This window comes from Prionailurus viverrinus, chromosome C2 (assembly GCF_022837055.1).
Source record: "Prionailurus viverrinus isolate Anna chromosome C2, UM_Priviv_1.0, whole genome shotgun sequence".
NCBI lineage: Eukaryota > Metazoa > Chordata > Mammalia > Carnivora > Felidae > Prionailurus > Prionailurus viverrinus.
Window position 1 is genome coordinate 130,554,785 of NC_062569.1, and position 17,682 is coordinate 130,572,466.

At 35.0% G+C, this 17,682-nt stretch overlaps 1 protein-coding gene across 7 annotated transcripts in view; it reads right to left on the bottom strand.

The window, feature by feature from the left end:
- Window positions 1–485: 485 nt before the first annotated feature.
- The window catches only part of LIPI (lipase I), a 79,926-nt gene continuing 62,729 nt past the window's right edge, over window positions 486–17,682 (bottom strand). For 4 of the 7 annotated variants that reach the window (XM_047873974.1, XM_047873972.1, XM_047873973.1 and 1 more), the window contains one exon: window positions 8,984–9,515. In XM_047873974.1, coding sequence (XP_047729930.1) covers window positions 9,425–9,515 — 91 coding nt within the window. In that variant the 3' untranslated portion in view covers window positions 8,984–9,424. Of the gene's footprint in view, window positions 595–8,983; window positions 9,516–15,797; window positions 15,908–17,682 lie in introns of those variants that run through there. The other 3 variants (XM_047873969.1, XM_047873968.1, XR_007155445.1) reach the window with 2 other exon arrangements.

Genomic DNA, 17,682 nt, shown 5'->3' on the forward strand with positions numbered 1-17,682 from the left:
GAGTCCTCTCCCACAGAGTCAGAATCCTAGGCATTCCAGGTCTGTGCAAATGCACTCAGAAGGGCTTAAGACATGAAGTCCTGAAGGACGACCACTAACCTTCTGTAGCTTATTTTGTAAAATGGGATTTCAGGGAGGAACTAGTGGCAGTAACAGAGGCACAGCATATTTTCTCTTATAAATTTATTCATCACAACGTTTTATGCCTGAACACATAGTTTGTATGCTCATTGCACAGTTATAAATAGATACACTCAATCTGGTAAAATGTACAGAAAGTGGGCAGAGTATTTATAATCTTGAGAAAATGCTTCAAAAAGAATCCCATTCTCAGGCTCTTTTGGCTCAGATATAGGGACATTCATGGACCAGATTCCTTACCTCTTGCTTGGTATCCTTGAATGTAGGTATTCCAGGTTGAGTCTACTTTTGTTCCTAATACCATAGCAGTTGGTACATCCTGGAGTTCTACAGAGTTCTTCTGTCTAATTTAGATATTCTGATGTCCAGGCAGTTCTTACCATTAAGGGATGATACTTCATGGGCATTTCTGTTGAGATATTTCTTCTCAAAAGCCAATTCCATTTTACCCACCTACGTTTGAAAATGAACCATTTAATTCATTTATTCTAATCTTTTTCTTTGCAGTCTAACAATTTTATAACATAAAATAAACTCTACACTCATTATGACAACTAGGAATAATGACTGGCATTATTTTTGCATGTCACTTCACAATATTGTTATCATTTTTTCTTTATAATATAAAGTTAATACCTCTTAGTTATTTCAATCATTCCTATTTAAACTAGTACTAAATAAAATTAAATTCCTAGTATCTTTCTAGACTCAGAAATTGGAGTATTTCTTAATACCATTTTAGAATATGATAGCATACTGGTGGTGCATTATTATGTAAAAAAATAACTGGTTAAGAAAAACTCGATTAAAAAAAAACTGGATTTGGGAAGTGTTCGTGGGTATCTCATTTCTGCCCAATTTATAAGCACTGGCTGCCTTTTTTGAATATCTATTCAAGAACATCTGTATAGGAAACAGGATTATAGATTAGTGTCTCCTTTTGGAGCAAAGGAAAGGCTTGCTTACTGTCCAGTGTAATATAGAAAATGTCTCTCTCTTTGGGGAAAAGTTCTGGCACATGAGATGCCATAATAGAAGATGTAGGTTCCCTAAGCTTGTGGCCGTCCTCCTGCGGTACCACGTACAGGCATTACTTGGCCCCTTTGTGTTGTCCTGTGAGAGCTGTGTACTCCCGCTATGCTGTCGCTATGAGCAATAGTTTGTTGTTGTACCCCCCCCCCACCCTCCCACCTCTGAGCCAGAAGTCCTATGTCTTTAGTGAGCATCCATAAAACTGTGGCAAGAAAACTTGTTAGCTTGCAAGTAGGGTAACGTCTCAGACCCTTCTAAGTTATTGACAAATATGATCTGAAAAATTTAACGTGTATTTTTATACATATATACATGTGTGATGTGGGGAGAGAAAAAGAGAAACTAAGAGGAAATGCTAATAGGGATAGGATTTTATGATTTTTGAGTTCCACTTCTTTTTGTTTGTCCATTTTTCTGCCACTGATATAAACATAAAAAAATCAATGTTTCATACAAATAGCATAGGTATACTCTATTGTCAATGTGAATTATATCTCTTTTACAATTGTAGTTTCAGTGCTTTCAAACTTAGTAATATAAAGAAGTTGTTAATGTCTCTATATTCTTTTACATCCTACCACTCTCCAGCATTTTATTTGTTACAAGGGTAGCTGATTGTATTGTGTTTTGTTGTGAGGCAGTATTACCATCAACAAATAACTTTAGAAGTGAGTACTCAGAGTTAGTGGTGCTTGTAGTTGGTAGTAATACATAATACAATATGTTACTAGAGTGTATTACATAAAATACCTATATAAGCTACACATCATATATCTTCTTTGTTGTCTATCAAATTTATAGGTGTTTTATATATGCATATGTTTCCAGTTCACATTTTAATTGGGCAAAACTTCCAGATAAAAATACTACTAATAGTGTTAACAGGTTACCTTACCTTGACTATGATTTCAACAAGAGTAGCTTGACTGTTGTATTATTAATTAAAATGAAAACTTTCCTTTTATTTGTAGTTTAATAAAGTTTTATTTTGTCCTCCCATTTTTTGAGATGAGTTTTAGGTTTTGTACTGGGTTGAAGAGTATCTCCCCAAGTCCACATCCATTCAAACCCTAAGAATGTGACATTATTTGAAAATTGGGTTTTTGCAGATGTAATTAGTTAAGATGAGGTCATGCTGGAGCTTTCCTTCCCTCAACTTCCATATCTAATAAGTGGCATGACCTAGTTCTACCTTCAGAATACTTGAGCTTAACCACTACATCCAACAAAACAAACACACAACAGCAACAAAAACATCATAGACCAAGCCACCATGATCACACAGCCTTCTTAGTGGTTTCTCTGCTTCCAAACTTACCTGCCTACCTAAGATGCCCTTCCAGTAATGAAACACAGCCAATGTTATTCTCATGTGTGAATGATATTATTAATGGTTTCATATTGTATTTAGAATATATTGCAAACTATTACCATGACCAAGAAGATGTTTAAAATCTGGCATCTGCCAATGTCATCATCCTCAACTCCTGCAATCATGCCTCTGGATTTCTAGACTCCCAGCTCCACTGGCCTTCTTCCTGTTGCTCCAACACACTTTCCTTCCTTGGGTCATTATACTTGCTATACCTTTGCTGCAAATGCTGTTCCCTAGATCCTTACATGGGTGGTTCTGCCTTATCCCCCAGGTCTCTTCCAGGGAGGCTTGCCCCGACCATTTCAACTAACTCAGTCCCTCTAGTATCACTATCTCTTTTCACTGTTATTTTTTCTTACTGCCTTATCACTCTCTGAAATTATATTTGTGTTCATTTATTTAGTCTTTGTCTTACCCACTAAAAACTAAGCTTTCTAAGTTCAAGAGCCTGCTCACTTTGCTCATAGCTGTGTTTCCAATAAAATGTCAGGCACATAATAAACATTCGGTGTATGTTTGGATGAGTGAATAAATGAGTGAATGTTTATGTAAACGTATCTAATTTGCACATTCTGTAACACATCCTTCTAGAAGCACCACATAGTTTTTCCTGTTACCATCCATGGTATACCTACTCCATGTTTCAGAAAGTATATTGCTTAACTTTTGCTACATAACAAACCATCCCAACACAGTGCCTTGGTCTATTGCATTTCTTCAAGTCTGGGCCAATTCTACCAATCTTTCTGCTTGTGGTCAATCTGTTGAGTGGCAGTTGTTGGCTGAGGTGTATCATTTCTCCTCCATTCAGTGTCTCATCCTTCCAGCAGCTTAGCTTGAGCATTTTAACATGATGTCCCTGGGATCCAAGGGCAGGAAGTATTTGTCAGGTCTCAGGTTGGGTTACATTTACTATTGTCCCAGTGGCCAAAGTAAGACACATGTTCAAGCCCAGATTTAGGGTTTGAGGGTATTACATATGGGAATGACTACTAGGAGATTTGAACAAACTAGGCAATATTACAGAAACAACCTACCACAGGCAGAAAGCCACATAGCCTGTCTATATTAATTTCCAATCATATAATTTTCCTGGTTTTGTGGGATACTGATGACTGAAAAGTCAAATAATGGAAGAGAATGTGAGGAGTGGGAATTTTCTTGCTCTCAGAAAGTTACGGATTTCCAGTAGGTAAATGTCCATACACCTCTAGTTGGAAAGTGAAATGGAATCACAGTGCAATGGGTCACCTCTCTACCTGCCCAATGGGGGCATAATGGGGATCAGCTCAATTATCTGCCTGAATGTCCCACTTGTGTGTGATTATTATAACTTCCTGCTGAAATTTGGAATATTATATTTAATTTCCCTATGCTGCAGACATTTTCAATCCTAGATTCTGTGTATTTCCTTGACTTGTTCAAATGAAAAGGAGGTAAGGGGGAATCTGGCACTACTGCTTGCCATCATCATAACCCTGAGGTGCTTTCCACATTTTTCTTTATATTAAAACTGTGCCTATATTCAAATCTATAAATATTGGTCAAGTGTTACCTTTTTTGTACAGATTTTAGGAGAATATGATTGAAATAAGATAGTCTGTATGATCAGTAACTCATTATTTCATAGAAACTATATCTTGTGTTTCACAATGAAAGTTTTTCGGGGGGTGTCCTAGGCCATGTGGTTCTGAGAATACATTCCATTTAATCATTAAAATAAGATGTAATACTGATAAATTATAATTCTCCTTCTCTCTCTCTCTCTCATCCCATACCCCCCTAACTTAAAAAAAGTGCTCTGCTAACAGTAAGCTCATTTTCCAAGTTATTCATTCTTCATTTACTTTGACAACCCTTATCTTGGAAACGTTCTCCATAGACATTTTCCCAATTAAACATGTCTCCTATCAATTGTTAAAGAGTAACACAAAATTAACAAGTATTGGAAAATAAAAAAAGTCTTTGATAACTTATGACAAGTACAACTGAAAAAGGTCCAGTGGTTTCAGAATCTATACCTTTTGCACACTTTGTTTTGTGGTTTTTTTTTTTCCTTTTCTCAGGTAGTTATTTTTAATAGGCCTGAATTTTTATCATTCTTCTATGTGTTTAGAGTGTTAATGTTTTAATATTTCAGTGATACGTGTGAAAGAATTTTTAAAATTCAGCTCGAAACGCAAAAATTATTCTTAAATACTCTGTTTTGACTAACATCATCTAATGTTAAAATCTGGTTTTACTACATTTACTACATTAGAAAAGAGCATAAGGCATAGATAATCTCAAATTTGCTGTACAGGAGAGCTCTGTGATCTCTAGCCAGAACCACTTGTAACATTTTGTTCTTCTAAATAGCTTGCAGTCAATGGTCACTGCCCACTCTTCCCAACTAAGCTAAAAAATATTTACTGCTTCATTTAATTTTGCATTTATCATTCAACAAATATTCATGGAACCCTTGAAACAGGCGAGGCAGTCATCTAAACCCTGAAAATACAAAGATGTATAATACAAAAATTTCCTACTCAGGAAAATCACATCTTTGTGACGGATATAGACAAGTAAGCAAAGAGTTAACATCCCAGGCTGTAACAGAGACATAAAATAGCATCTCTGGGAAACACAGGAGGAGGCAAAAGCAAAGGAAGGAGTCATTTGGGGAGATATGCAACAAGCTGACCATGGAAAAGGCCAATAAAAGGCCCAAGTGAGAAGGAAGCTATGAAGACAAATCTGAGTTAGGAACTGGAAGGTGCTGATGGTGATCAAACAAGAAAGCTGGAAGACTATTCAACTGAGTCCTAGAGAATCTGGGTGAATGATAAGTTGCTTTGAATCTTCATACGCTTTTACAATATTATGTTCCATTTAAAACACTTTAATCATGACTGCTAGCCTACATGCAAACACATTCTTCCGTGTCCCTGTGAGAAATAATTCTACCCTTAGCCAAGAGCCTAGCATTCCAGAAACTTAAGTCGTGATACAGAAATCCAAATTCAATTCAACACCATCTGCATAACCAGCTGTTCACCTCCCATATTTCCTTCTTTTTTCATGTACCACATGTTCACGGGAAAAAAGAAATTATGAATGAAAATGTTTTCTGTGCTTTGAAGTCCTACATTACATTATCCCAAAATCATCCACTGATATTCTCTGAAAGTGTTGTTTATGCCACCCAGAGAAGCAGATTGTATTGTCTTGGGGCAGGAGTCAGGTATTTGGTAACTTTTAACAATGTCTTCATACTAAGATCCTAAAAGCACATGCCAGAAAACCAGTACATGTGCCTGGTGATTTGTTGGAATGGTTACAACCAGCAAGCCCCTTGGCAGTTGGCAGGCACTCACCAGCCCCATCACAATTTCTGAGTCAGGCTCTTCTTTTTGTCCTATGCTTCTTTTCCAGAGGATTTGAGCTCCTGTTCACACATCTACCCATTTATTCATCCACAAACATTCACATAATGCTTATTACATACTCGGTAGACAACAAAATACAACAAACATATCTTTCAAGTATTGCCAATTGTTCAAAGGGTTTTTTTTTACTCTTTTATTCCCCTTAGCCACTGAAGGTAATAAAACTACCTAATGTATATGGTAGTTTTCAATACTAAATGAAACAGTGCAAGTCAAGGACTTCCTAAAATCACAGACTGGTGGGGCACCTAGGTGGCTCATTTGGTAGAGCAGGAGACTCTTTTATTTTAAGTTTATTTCTTTATTTTGATAGGGAGAAAGAGAATTCCAAGCAGGCTCTGCACCATCAGCACAGAGCCCGACACAGGGCTTAAACTCACAAACTATGAGATCATGACCTGAGCCAAAATCAAGATTTGGACACTTAACCAACTGAGCCACCCAGGTGCCCTGAGCATGAGACTCTTGATATCAAGGGCATAGTTCAAGCCCCATGTTGGGTGTAGAGATTGCTAAAAATCAATCAATCGATCAGTCAATCACAGACTGTCCCATAGTAAGTATCCATTATGTATTTGTTATTATTATTATAATAATGCAAAAAACAGGACTAATACATAGGCCATAAATTTTATGACTCACAACAAACCTTTATGAATAAAACTATTTCTAAGTATTCTTACATAATTTTGCCTTGTCTATATTGGCTACACACACACACACGCGCGCACACACACACACACACACAAACAATTATCCAATACATTAGAATGGTATTACAGCCAATGCAAATGATGCAATTTGGTTTTTTTAATGTGTAGTTTATTAAAACAAAATACAGTTTGCCGAGGATTATATTTACTCCTCATTTCAGTCAACCATTATTGGAATAAAGGTATGATTTGTTGCTTTGTTGGTGATTTTTTTAAATATAAAATTTATTATTCCATGGAAACACAAGAAGACACATCAATAAAATTGTAATATATGATTTAATTAGATAAATCCTAAAACTAACCTAAAAATAACCAAACTGCATTGTTGAAAGGACTTTGAAAGACAGGGTTGAGTCTGATTCTGTGATTCATGCCAAGTAAGCATCATGAAAGATAGAAATTAAACATCTCATGTCTGTTTCCTTTTCTATCTGTTCCAGAACAGCATGCCTTCAAAGCATCGTGGTGTAACATATTTTGTGCATAATTCTTATTTTTTCCTTTTGTTGTCCCTGATTATTGCTATAGAATACCTGTGCTTCACCATAATCCTACAAAAGGCACATTTTTCCCCTTTTATTTTTGATCTATGATTTCCACAAATTAAAAAAAATTATGATAAAAAATGTTGCTTAAGGACTATGAACTTGAGGTCAGAGGAGTCACAGCCTTCTTCCCTTCTCTGTTTTTATCTTTTAAAAAAATGGGAATAATTAGAATCCTGGAAGATATTATAATATGGAAACCTATAAACATTTTATAAGCTTGTGTCTTCAAGTTATCCTTGGGAGAGTCTATCACCTGTGGCAAGAAGTTTTATTATAAAGGTTACAGGAGCCATGAAAATGCTATAAGTTTCTCTATTATCCAGGAACCCTAAGCAACTGGAATACTGGAACAGAACTTCTGGTCCTCATAATTTATCTGTAGTGCATTTATTGACATTTAATTTTAAATGTCATTCCCATCACAAACAGATCCAAAAGTTGCTGGGAATATCTGGCAAGTTAATTAGAGAGGATTAGCAATTACATGAGGGTTTGTAGTTTTGTTTAAGACTGTGAGCAGACACCTCAGAGACAGAGAGGAGCAAACAGGTGTCTCTGCAGACTTGAGTCAGAGGCCTGTGTGGTGAAGGCTGAGGCAAAACCCGAAGGCGCTGTTTTCAAAAAGGACTATCAGTTGAGGTACAGGCTGCACTGATTAAATCCCTGGACAAAAAGTGAGGAGACTTCTACTTGTTTCTCCCTGGAACACTCATCTAGTACATCAAGAGTCTTCACACATCAGTGTTTTCCAGATGGGCAACAAAAATGACCCCAATTAATCTTCAAATGGCTTATCAGGCAAAGGTCATCATTGTGGAGCTAATGAGTCATGGCAGGTATTATGGACTGAACTGTGCCTCCTGACCCCACTCCCTTCCACCACCACCCCCACCACCGCCAAATTCATATGCTGAAAGCCTAACCCTCAGCACCTCAGACTGTGACTATATTTGGAGTTGGGGGTCTGCAAAGAAGTGATTAAATTTAAATAAGTCCTTTAGGGTAGACCCTCATCCAACTGGACTGGTGTCTTCATAAGAGGAAATTCAGACACATGGAAGAGACATCATGCACAGAACAAAGACCATGTGGGGAAACAGCAAGAAGACAGCCATCTGCATGTCAAGGAGAGAGGCCTCAGAATAAATGAAGCATACTGACACCTGGATCTTAGACTTCCAGCCTCCATGCCTGTGAGAAAATAAATTTATGTTGTTTAAGCCACCCATTCTGTGGTATTTTGCTGTGGAAGCTGTAGCAAACTAATATAGCAGGAAGTCAAAACACACGGACTGTGACTGTAGTTGACATATTGGTTTATAAACACACATGAAACAAACCTTGGGAGTATTCAGACATAAGTGAGAGAGTGGAGGCCCAGGAATCCCTCAATGTCTTTATCAACAGAAATAACGAGGTCAATCTCATAGGGTTTTTGTAAGGATTAAATGAATTGATATATGTGTTATTAAACTGTGCAGCAATACAGGGATGTATGTGTTAACTCTCAGTATTTTTATTATTATTTTCATTATGTATTTCTTATTATTATTATACTAATTTGAAAAGACACCAGTCAAAATATTGACTCAATCTTCACAAAAATTCTTAGGTGACTGAAACATGATGAAGTTTAGCTACTCAAGTTCACACCATCAGTAGGTGGACCCAAAGTCTGACCTTAAACATTACAGACCCATATATTACTGTGCTCCATAGAAATAAATTTATTTACAGTGCCAAATAAATCAAATATATCTCTAAATGCCAAATAGATCACTAAACACAAGGTGTATTTATGTTTACCAAATTTACATTAATCCAAGTGACTTCTCCAAGTGACAAATTTACAGTTAAAAATACTTCTTTTATGACTGCAGTTTGACAAGTAGAAAACGATAGTTTAGACAGTGTATTGAAAGAATAGGCTTCTCTTTTTTCTAAAGACATATTATCTATTAAGTAATTAAGGGAAACATTTAATGATAAACATTTGATTGAGGTAAACAGAGATAAACAGCTTTTAGAATATATTCAGAATGCTTTACTATATGCATTTTAACATTTTTTTATATTTTTTATTTTTAAAATTTATTCAGGAAGTAGAAATATGTGAATCCCAGATTGAACAATGCCTTCATAAAGAAATGCTGATTACATTGTCCCCATTTGCAAGTTCTTTAATCACAATCCAAATCCTGATGTGCATGTGCTTGGATTGAGAAATAATTCCTCATTTCCTTTAAGAACAAAATTATATATGCAAAGTGGTGGTCTGTGAAAAAGCAAGGGAGAGAGAGAAATAATTATTAATAAAAAGCAGCAAAGTTTATTTTTTTCTCATAAACATTAGAATATTCAATGCCTGTAATTAATTAGTTTTCCAAATGCAGGGACAAACCTATAGCATCCTTTCCATTCCATCTCACTTGGCTACACAGGGATGAAGTAGACACAATATTTATGAGAAAGAAAAAAACTGTGTTTCAAATTCTTCTCTCCTTGATGCCTCTTTGGGATACTAACTTTATATGGGAAATATTTTTGGATACTGAAATAGCTGAAGCCTGAACTCAACTCTTAGTGGCTGGGCCACTTTTTCTACTGGGAGAGCCACCATGAAAGAATGGAGCTTAACTGCATAGACAAATTCTGTCAAAATAATGTAATCATTCCTTTTTTCCACCTGCTAAAATGGAAGTAATAATGAGTAAAGAATTCTGTGTCTTGGAGATATTGTGTATTTAGCATTTGAATATTTCTGAAAAGTCAAATCACTGTGGTGAATCGAGCATCTTGTCTAGTTTTTATCTCCCATTAATGTCTTAAAAACTTTCAAAACAGGTAATCAAGGAGGATAAGAAAAGATAGGTTAAAGTTTAGGAAAGGAGCTAAAGAAAAGATGCATTGCTCTAATTCAAGATATACATTGCTCCCAATCTCCTTCTAGCTTGCTTGAGACACCACTGAACAAGTTTTTAAAATATTCAACAGCATTTTTAGTCAAGTTATTCATTTTTAGATAAATCAATTTTCTATGCCTGCAAATTTGATTAAAATAATAAAATATAGACATATTCATTTTTAATTATAAAAACTGAAACAGAATACTAGAGTATCTTCTATTTGAAATAATAAAGGCACCTTGGAATTTTAATTTTAATTTTAATGCTATAACAGTGAATATAAAATGATAATACTTCAATCATAAGAATTTTAGGTGTTAGCAAAAGTAGTTTTTTGTCACATTATCAGAGATCATCAACCTTCCTTCATTATTAAGAAATAGGTGTAGGAATGACTTTACCACTTCTCCAAACAAATGTATATATACTTGTGTCAATTCTTTACCTATGCCGCTATACCGCTTATCCATTGAATGTGCCTTCACCGTTCTGGACCTCCCTGATCTACCTCATTTTTAAGTTGTCATAGTAGAACAAGTGTGTCATTAGACTTATTAATAGGCAAATTACCTCAACCATTAAGTAATTATTCTATTCACATATTTATAATATAAAGACAAGTGCGGTTTTACTTGTTTTCTACAATAAAATATCACAGTATGTTCAATCAGTAATATAATAAATGCATATTGTTGAATTAAATATTCTACATTTTACAAATCTTTGCAAGCATTACAAGTCAGCTGGGGCAGGTTTATAATACCTACCAAAAGTTAATTTTCATCAAAATGTATGAGAAAAATTAATTTTCTTTGTTTTTACATTGTGAAAAGCCCGTCTACTTCCTCTGCCAGGACTCTAATTTTGACATCATTTATTCTATGTTATTAGTTCCTACTCCCCAACCTATAAAATTTTTTAAAAACTATAATTTAGAAGAAAACTCGTGTTATATATTGAACTACCATGGGGAGATTATTATATGTTTATTTGTTTAGTTTTAAAAAGAACACTAAATATTGCATTTCAAATGCTTTACTTACCACAAATTAGTGAAATAAATACATTACTCTGATTATATAAAATAACAGAAGAAATCTAGTAATAGAAAACTCTAAAATTCAAACATAGTTCATTTTTTAAAAACTTAAATCCGTGTATTATTCCAAATTACAAAAAAATACATGTACTTCCTTATTTTAAAAAGCTCCCTAGGGCCTTTGTACAATAAATCACCACATCCAAGCCTATCATACTGTTTTTAAAAGTTACTTAAGGTTCTCAGCATTAATTCAGGTGCCTGTTCCCACCTGCCAGATGGGAAAAGTCAGTATTTTACAGGTCACTGGGGAAGGCATATGGAGGTTCTTGCCTCAGTAGTGGGAGTAATTAACCCTAAACTACTCCAGGACTGCCTAATAAATCTTGAAAACAGGACCTGAAAAAAAATCAACCTGTTTATAAGAGCTTAAGTGCATCTTCAGAATAAACCTGAAGAATATTTATAGAAATATAAAAATATAGAGCACCCAACATAATAAAATACACAAACATCTATCATCTAATCAAGAATTACCAAACATGCAACGAAGCAGGAAAATGAACCCATATGAGGGTCACCAATTGGAACCAACCCAGAACAAAGCACAGATGTGAGAATCAGCAGGGGACATTAAAGGAGTTATTATAACTTTATTTCATATGTTCAAATAGTAAATAGAGGCATGAGAGATACAAAAAGATGCTAGTCAAACTTGCAGAGGTGAAAACTACAATGTCTGGGATCAAAAATACCCTGGATGGGATTAATATCAGATTAAACATTGCTGAATAAAAGAATAGGAACTCGAAGACATAACAACAAAAGTATTCAAAATAAAATACATAGGGAAAATTAAATATAAAAATTAACAGAGCATCAGTGAGCTGTGGGATAACTTCAAGCAGCCTAATGAACTTGAAATTAGTGTCCCCAAAGGCACAGGAGAGAGGGGGGACATGGAAAAAATGTATTTTAAAAACTAGTTACGATTTTAGATGAAATTTGATGAAATCTATAAAACTATGGGTCCAAAAAAGGTTAACAAATACCAAACACAAGAGGTATGAAGAAAAATACAAGTAAGTCACATCACAATCAAACTGCTTAAAATCAATGGTAAGGCGATAATAAAACCAGCCAGTCGGGGGTGGGGGTGGGGGTGGGGAAGACATATTATATTTACAAGAACAAAGGAAGGATAGCAATAGATTTCTCATTAGGATCAATGCATAGTAGAACACAGTCCAGCAACATCTTTAACTAACTGAAATTAAAAAAAAAAAAAAAAAACTGTCAAACTAGAAGTCTATACCCAGAGAAACTATTTTTCAAAATCAAGGCATCACAAAGAATTTTTCAGACACATAAAAGTTGAAAGAATTCACACCAGCAAACCCAGACTACCAAACCAAACCAAACCAAACCAACAATAAACCTTAAAGGAACTCTTTTAGTCCAAAGGCAAATTACACCAGATAAAAATATGCATCTGCATAACAGAAGCATATCAGAAATGGTAACTATGTGAATATATAAATACATAAGACTTTTCCTAATTATTTATATCTCCTTAACAGATTGACCCTTTAAACAAAAATGATATACTGTATTATGGAATTTTTAGCATATATCAAAGCAATATGTCTGCCAAAACAGCACAAAAGCCAGGATGGGAGAAATGGAATTATACTACTCTCAGGTTCTCATGTTAAATGTGAAGTGATAAAATTCCCTTGGAGGTAGACTCTGATAAATTAAGGATTATAATATGAACCCCAAAGAAACCACCAAAATAATCAAAGAGTTAATAACAATAATAATAAACCCAGAAAGGAAATAAAACATAATCCTAAAACTACTCAATTCATCCAAGAGAAGGCAGACAACGACAAAACTGGGAACAAAGAACAGATGGGACAAATAGAAAAGAAAATAATAAGATGATAATAATAAGATTTTAACTCAACCATATTAATAATCACATTAAACTAACTAATCTTTATACCCTCAATTAAATGGCAGAGGCCATCAACATCATGTGTCATTTGAGAAATCCAAATTAAAAACACAAGTTAGTAATGAGAAAATAAAAACCAAACAACAAAAAAACTTGATGATGATGCAGGAGAGCAAAGGAACTCTGCTAAGTGTTGACAGGATTGCAAAATGTACAGTCACTTTGGAAACCAGTCTGGCAGTTTCATATAAAGTTAAACACACACTTACAGTATGACCCAGCGATTTCACTGCTAGATATTTATCCAAGAGAAATGAAAACTTATGTTCACATAAAAACCTACATGCAAATATTTATGTTGGCTTTATTCATAGATAGATATCAAAAACTGTGAACAGACCATATGTCCTCAAACTGGTGAGTGGTTAAACGAACTGCGGTAGTCATCAATAACATTCCATTGATATAAGCAACAAAATGCATGAATTTGGAATGTTTGAAGCTGAATGAAAAAAGCCATATTTAAAAGGCTGTACATACTGTATGATTCCATTTATATAATGATCTGGAAAAGAAAAAACTAGAGACAGTGGTTGCCAGAGAGTGGGAGTGGGTAGTGGGGTTGAAAATAAGGGGGCAGCACAAGGCAGTCTTTGTCATTGATGGAAATGTCCTGTACCTTGAATGTGATGGTGGTGTATGAGTCTATGAATTTATCAAAACTCATAGCACTATACACCAAAGAGTACATTTTACTGTTAGGTAAAATTTTTAAAAGTAGATTTAGTCCCACTTTTTGCAGGAAGTCATCCCAGGTCACTTCCACTAGAAATATCCCTCTCGATCCCTAAGTTCAAAGGCCCTACTCTCCTGGAAACGCCCTGAAGGAACGATGCTGTAGTCTCTATCAGAGTTTGTTACCGAGAGATAATTACTGGTTGAATGCATACACAGTATATCTGGGCCATACGGCGTCCCACTTTTATAACTCACGTTCCCAATAATTTGGCAGTGCTAATTCTCATTAATTGCACATTATCTGTAGGGACAGATCTAAATAGGAAAAGCAACTAAACAGTTATGGCAATTATCTAGGTAATTAAACTTAAAGTATACATTTCATCCAAGCATCTGTTAGCACCCTCAACCAGCAGGGAATGCTGTGTTTTGCTAACCACCCACAAGTTTTTTTGTTTGTTAGTTTTTTGTTTTTTTTTCCCTCGTGAGTAGAAACAACTGTATCTATATTGTATAAATTTGGTAAATTTTCATAGTCTATTCACTGTTTATATTTTACATAAAAGTTAAAATTACATGTATGCTTATTTTTTCTCTATAGCATATTCGATTACATTCCCCTATTTTTACTGATTAACCAATGAATGAATTGTGTACAATATTTGTCCGTATAAAAATGATTAATAGGGATTGACATATAATAGTGGACACATCTGTCTGCTTTTACCATTTCTTTTTCCCTTATGAGTGACTTAGAAAAGAGAAATGCATGGAAAAAGTCACAACTCTCTACGGCTCGCCAACAATCTGTATGAAGGTGTGAACATCATGTGCTAAGGTGCAAGATTTGAAACTGTTCCTCATCCTTGATGTTCCTTCTATGAATGTAAAACAAGGAAAATTGTTTACCGTGCAGATAGTTGTCTCTGCACAGAAAATCAGTATCTATGATAAGCAAGCACTGGGGGGGAAAAAAAAAACAAAATACTCAACAAAACAGGAAAGACCAATTTGAATGTTCCACAAAAGACAGAATATAATGGCAGCCATTAACTTACATTTTGGAACAAAAAATTGCTTCTAATCAGGCCCAAGGTACTGCACAACCCCAAGTACATTATGTTCACATTGTTATCTATGTAAACAGTGATTCTCGCAAAGCTACTGCAGTGAATAAGCTGCATGATTCTACACAGAAAGCCTGCTTACAATTTAATGTAAATAATCAGAGTCAGGGGCGTTTGCATGGCTCATTTGGTTAGGCATCTGACTGTTGGTTACCACTGAGGCCACGATCTCACAGTGTGTGGATTCAAGCCCCGCTGTCAGCACAGAGCCAGCTTGGGATTCTCTCTCTCTCCCCACCCCTCTCTCTTGGCCCCTCCCCTGCTCATTCTCTCTCTCTTTCTCTCTCTCTCTCTCTCTCAAAATAAATAAACTTAAAAACAATAGATTCATGATTCAGTTATAACATGTGTGATTATTAGTAAGCATGACAAAATATTAACAGTGATATCTCTTAGTTGTAACATTATATTTGAATTGTCTGAATACTCCATAATGGAAATAATTCACTACATTAATTAATGAAAAAAATGTTTATTCCTATAAAAATAACAGCAACTAAAACAAAAGAAAACAAGAACATTAAAAACCCAACAAAAGCCAGGCTTCAAATCATTGCAAAGTCACTTCTAGGTTTAAAAACCTTAGATGTGTTATACAAAACCCCTCAGTTTCTGTTCCTTTACTAATAAAACAAAGAAAATACCTACCTCAGAAAGGTGTTGCAAAGATCACAAAAATAGTGTCTGGGATGTAGTAGATCTAAACAAATTTAGCCACTATTATTCATCTTGAAAGCAGCTTACTAACAGAAAAAAGAAAACTTTGGGATATCTGTTTCATGCCTACCTCTTCAAAGAAGTCATCTTTCCTTGCTTGGTACATAAGAATTTTCCTTTAAATGGTATACATCATACAAAACATGCACCTAAAAAATCCCTTCCATGTGTGCTAGTTCCCTAAAAAAGAAGGTTAAATTACATTTAGGGCAAATAATTTGGACAATAAGTTCTACTTTATGAGATGAAATTGGAATCAATGCGAGTTTTCTTCTCTGAAGTTCTTAATCGATAGTCTCAGAGTCTTCCTATGTCCCCAACAAAGCCACTGGGTGAAGATTCTGATCACAGCATTATCAGAGAGGATAGTGTGGGAAAGCAAATAGAGTTTGTGTAGGAAGTTTCAAAAGGACTACAAAAGGAAAGTTTTACAAGAAGGTAGAAGGATGTATATATGGAGAATGAGACAGTTTCATAAAAATATTGGGAATGAGGCATTTTAAGGATGAATTGCTTTAGCAAGACAAACAGATCTCTTTCATGTAATTATTGGCTTGGTCAATCTTTTGCTCTAGCTGTGTACTTACAGGTTAAATGAGGTCTAAGAAAAGTTAAATTAAGGACCAACAAGAGAACAGAAGAAAAATGAGAAAAAAGGGATTGCTTTAATTGACCATCTATTATCATCCAAATATAAACTTTATGTATATTCTGCCACTGAAAATATTTAGAGCAAATTAAATCACAAGACAAATATACAAAAAAAAACTGTTTTATGAACAGTAAGGATTGACTGAAAATATATTTGTTTGTTATATATTTATGTAAGGTACTTTTAATTGAATGTTGTTAAGATTTGTATTGCTTATTGGATATTTGTGTAATAACTATAACTGCACCTAACAGCATAGTGAAAATATATGTGTTGTACCTTTTATGATTACAACTTGAAAACCCTGATTATGTTGTCCAGTTTTACAACTGCAAATTGGAATTATGTCATCATAACTTTTAAGCAAATTAAAGAGAACCACTTATTTCAATTATCAAATATTTTAAAAATCCTTATATAACCGCAAGAGAATTTTAATCTAAAACAATGTTAGGAGAATATGAATAAAACTATCTTGTCTCTTAATAATTAAAAAAATGAATTTCTAAAAATATTTAGGTATAACATTTTTGTTCAATAATGACGCTAATAGTATATAATATGAGAGTTTGGGTGCCTGGGTGGCTCAGTCAGTTGAGCATCCAACTCTTGATTCCGACTCAGCTCATGATCCCAGGGCTGTGGGATCGAGCCCCACATAGGGCTCTAAACTAAGCATGAAGCCTGTTTAAGATTCTCTCTCTCTCTCTCTCTCTCTCTCTCTTTCTTCCCCTGCCGCCTCCCCTGCTGTCTTGTTCTCTCTCAAAGAAAATAATAGAAAAGAAAGAAAAGAAAGAAAATAAAAGCTCATTTCCAGTCGTCCTAAAACTACTTAATTCTCTCTTCCTCTGCCCCTCTCCCCCACTCTCTTGCTCTCTCAAAGAAAAGAAAGGAAAGGAAAGGAAAGGAAAGGAAAGGAAAGGAAAGGAAAGGAAAGGAAAGGAAGGGAAAGGAAAGGAAAGGAAAAGAAGGGAAAGAAGGAAAAGGAAAGGAAAGGGAAAAGAAAAAGCTCATTTCCAGTCATACTAAAACTACTTATTTCTCTCTTCCTCTGCCCCTTTTCCCCGTTCTCTTGATCTCTCAAAGAAAAGAAAAGAACAGAAAGGAAAAAGCTCATTTCCAGTCATCCTAAAACCACTTAATTCTTATATGAGGTGTAGCTTACATTACATATAGAAACACTATATGCATGCACTACTCACATAGTTGACATTGTTTTGGAGTTCCTGACCCATATCACCTCTCAAAATTACAGTGACCTAGAGAACATCATTTGGGGACATAGGAAAAAGTGGGGTGTGGA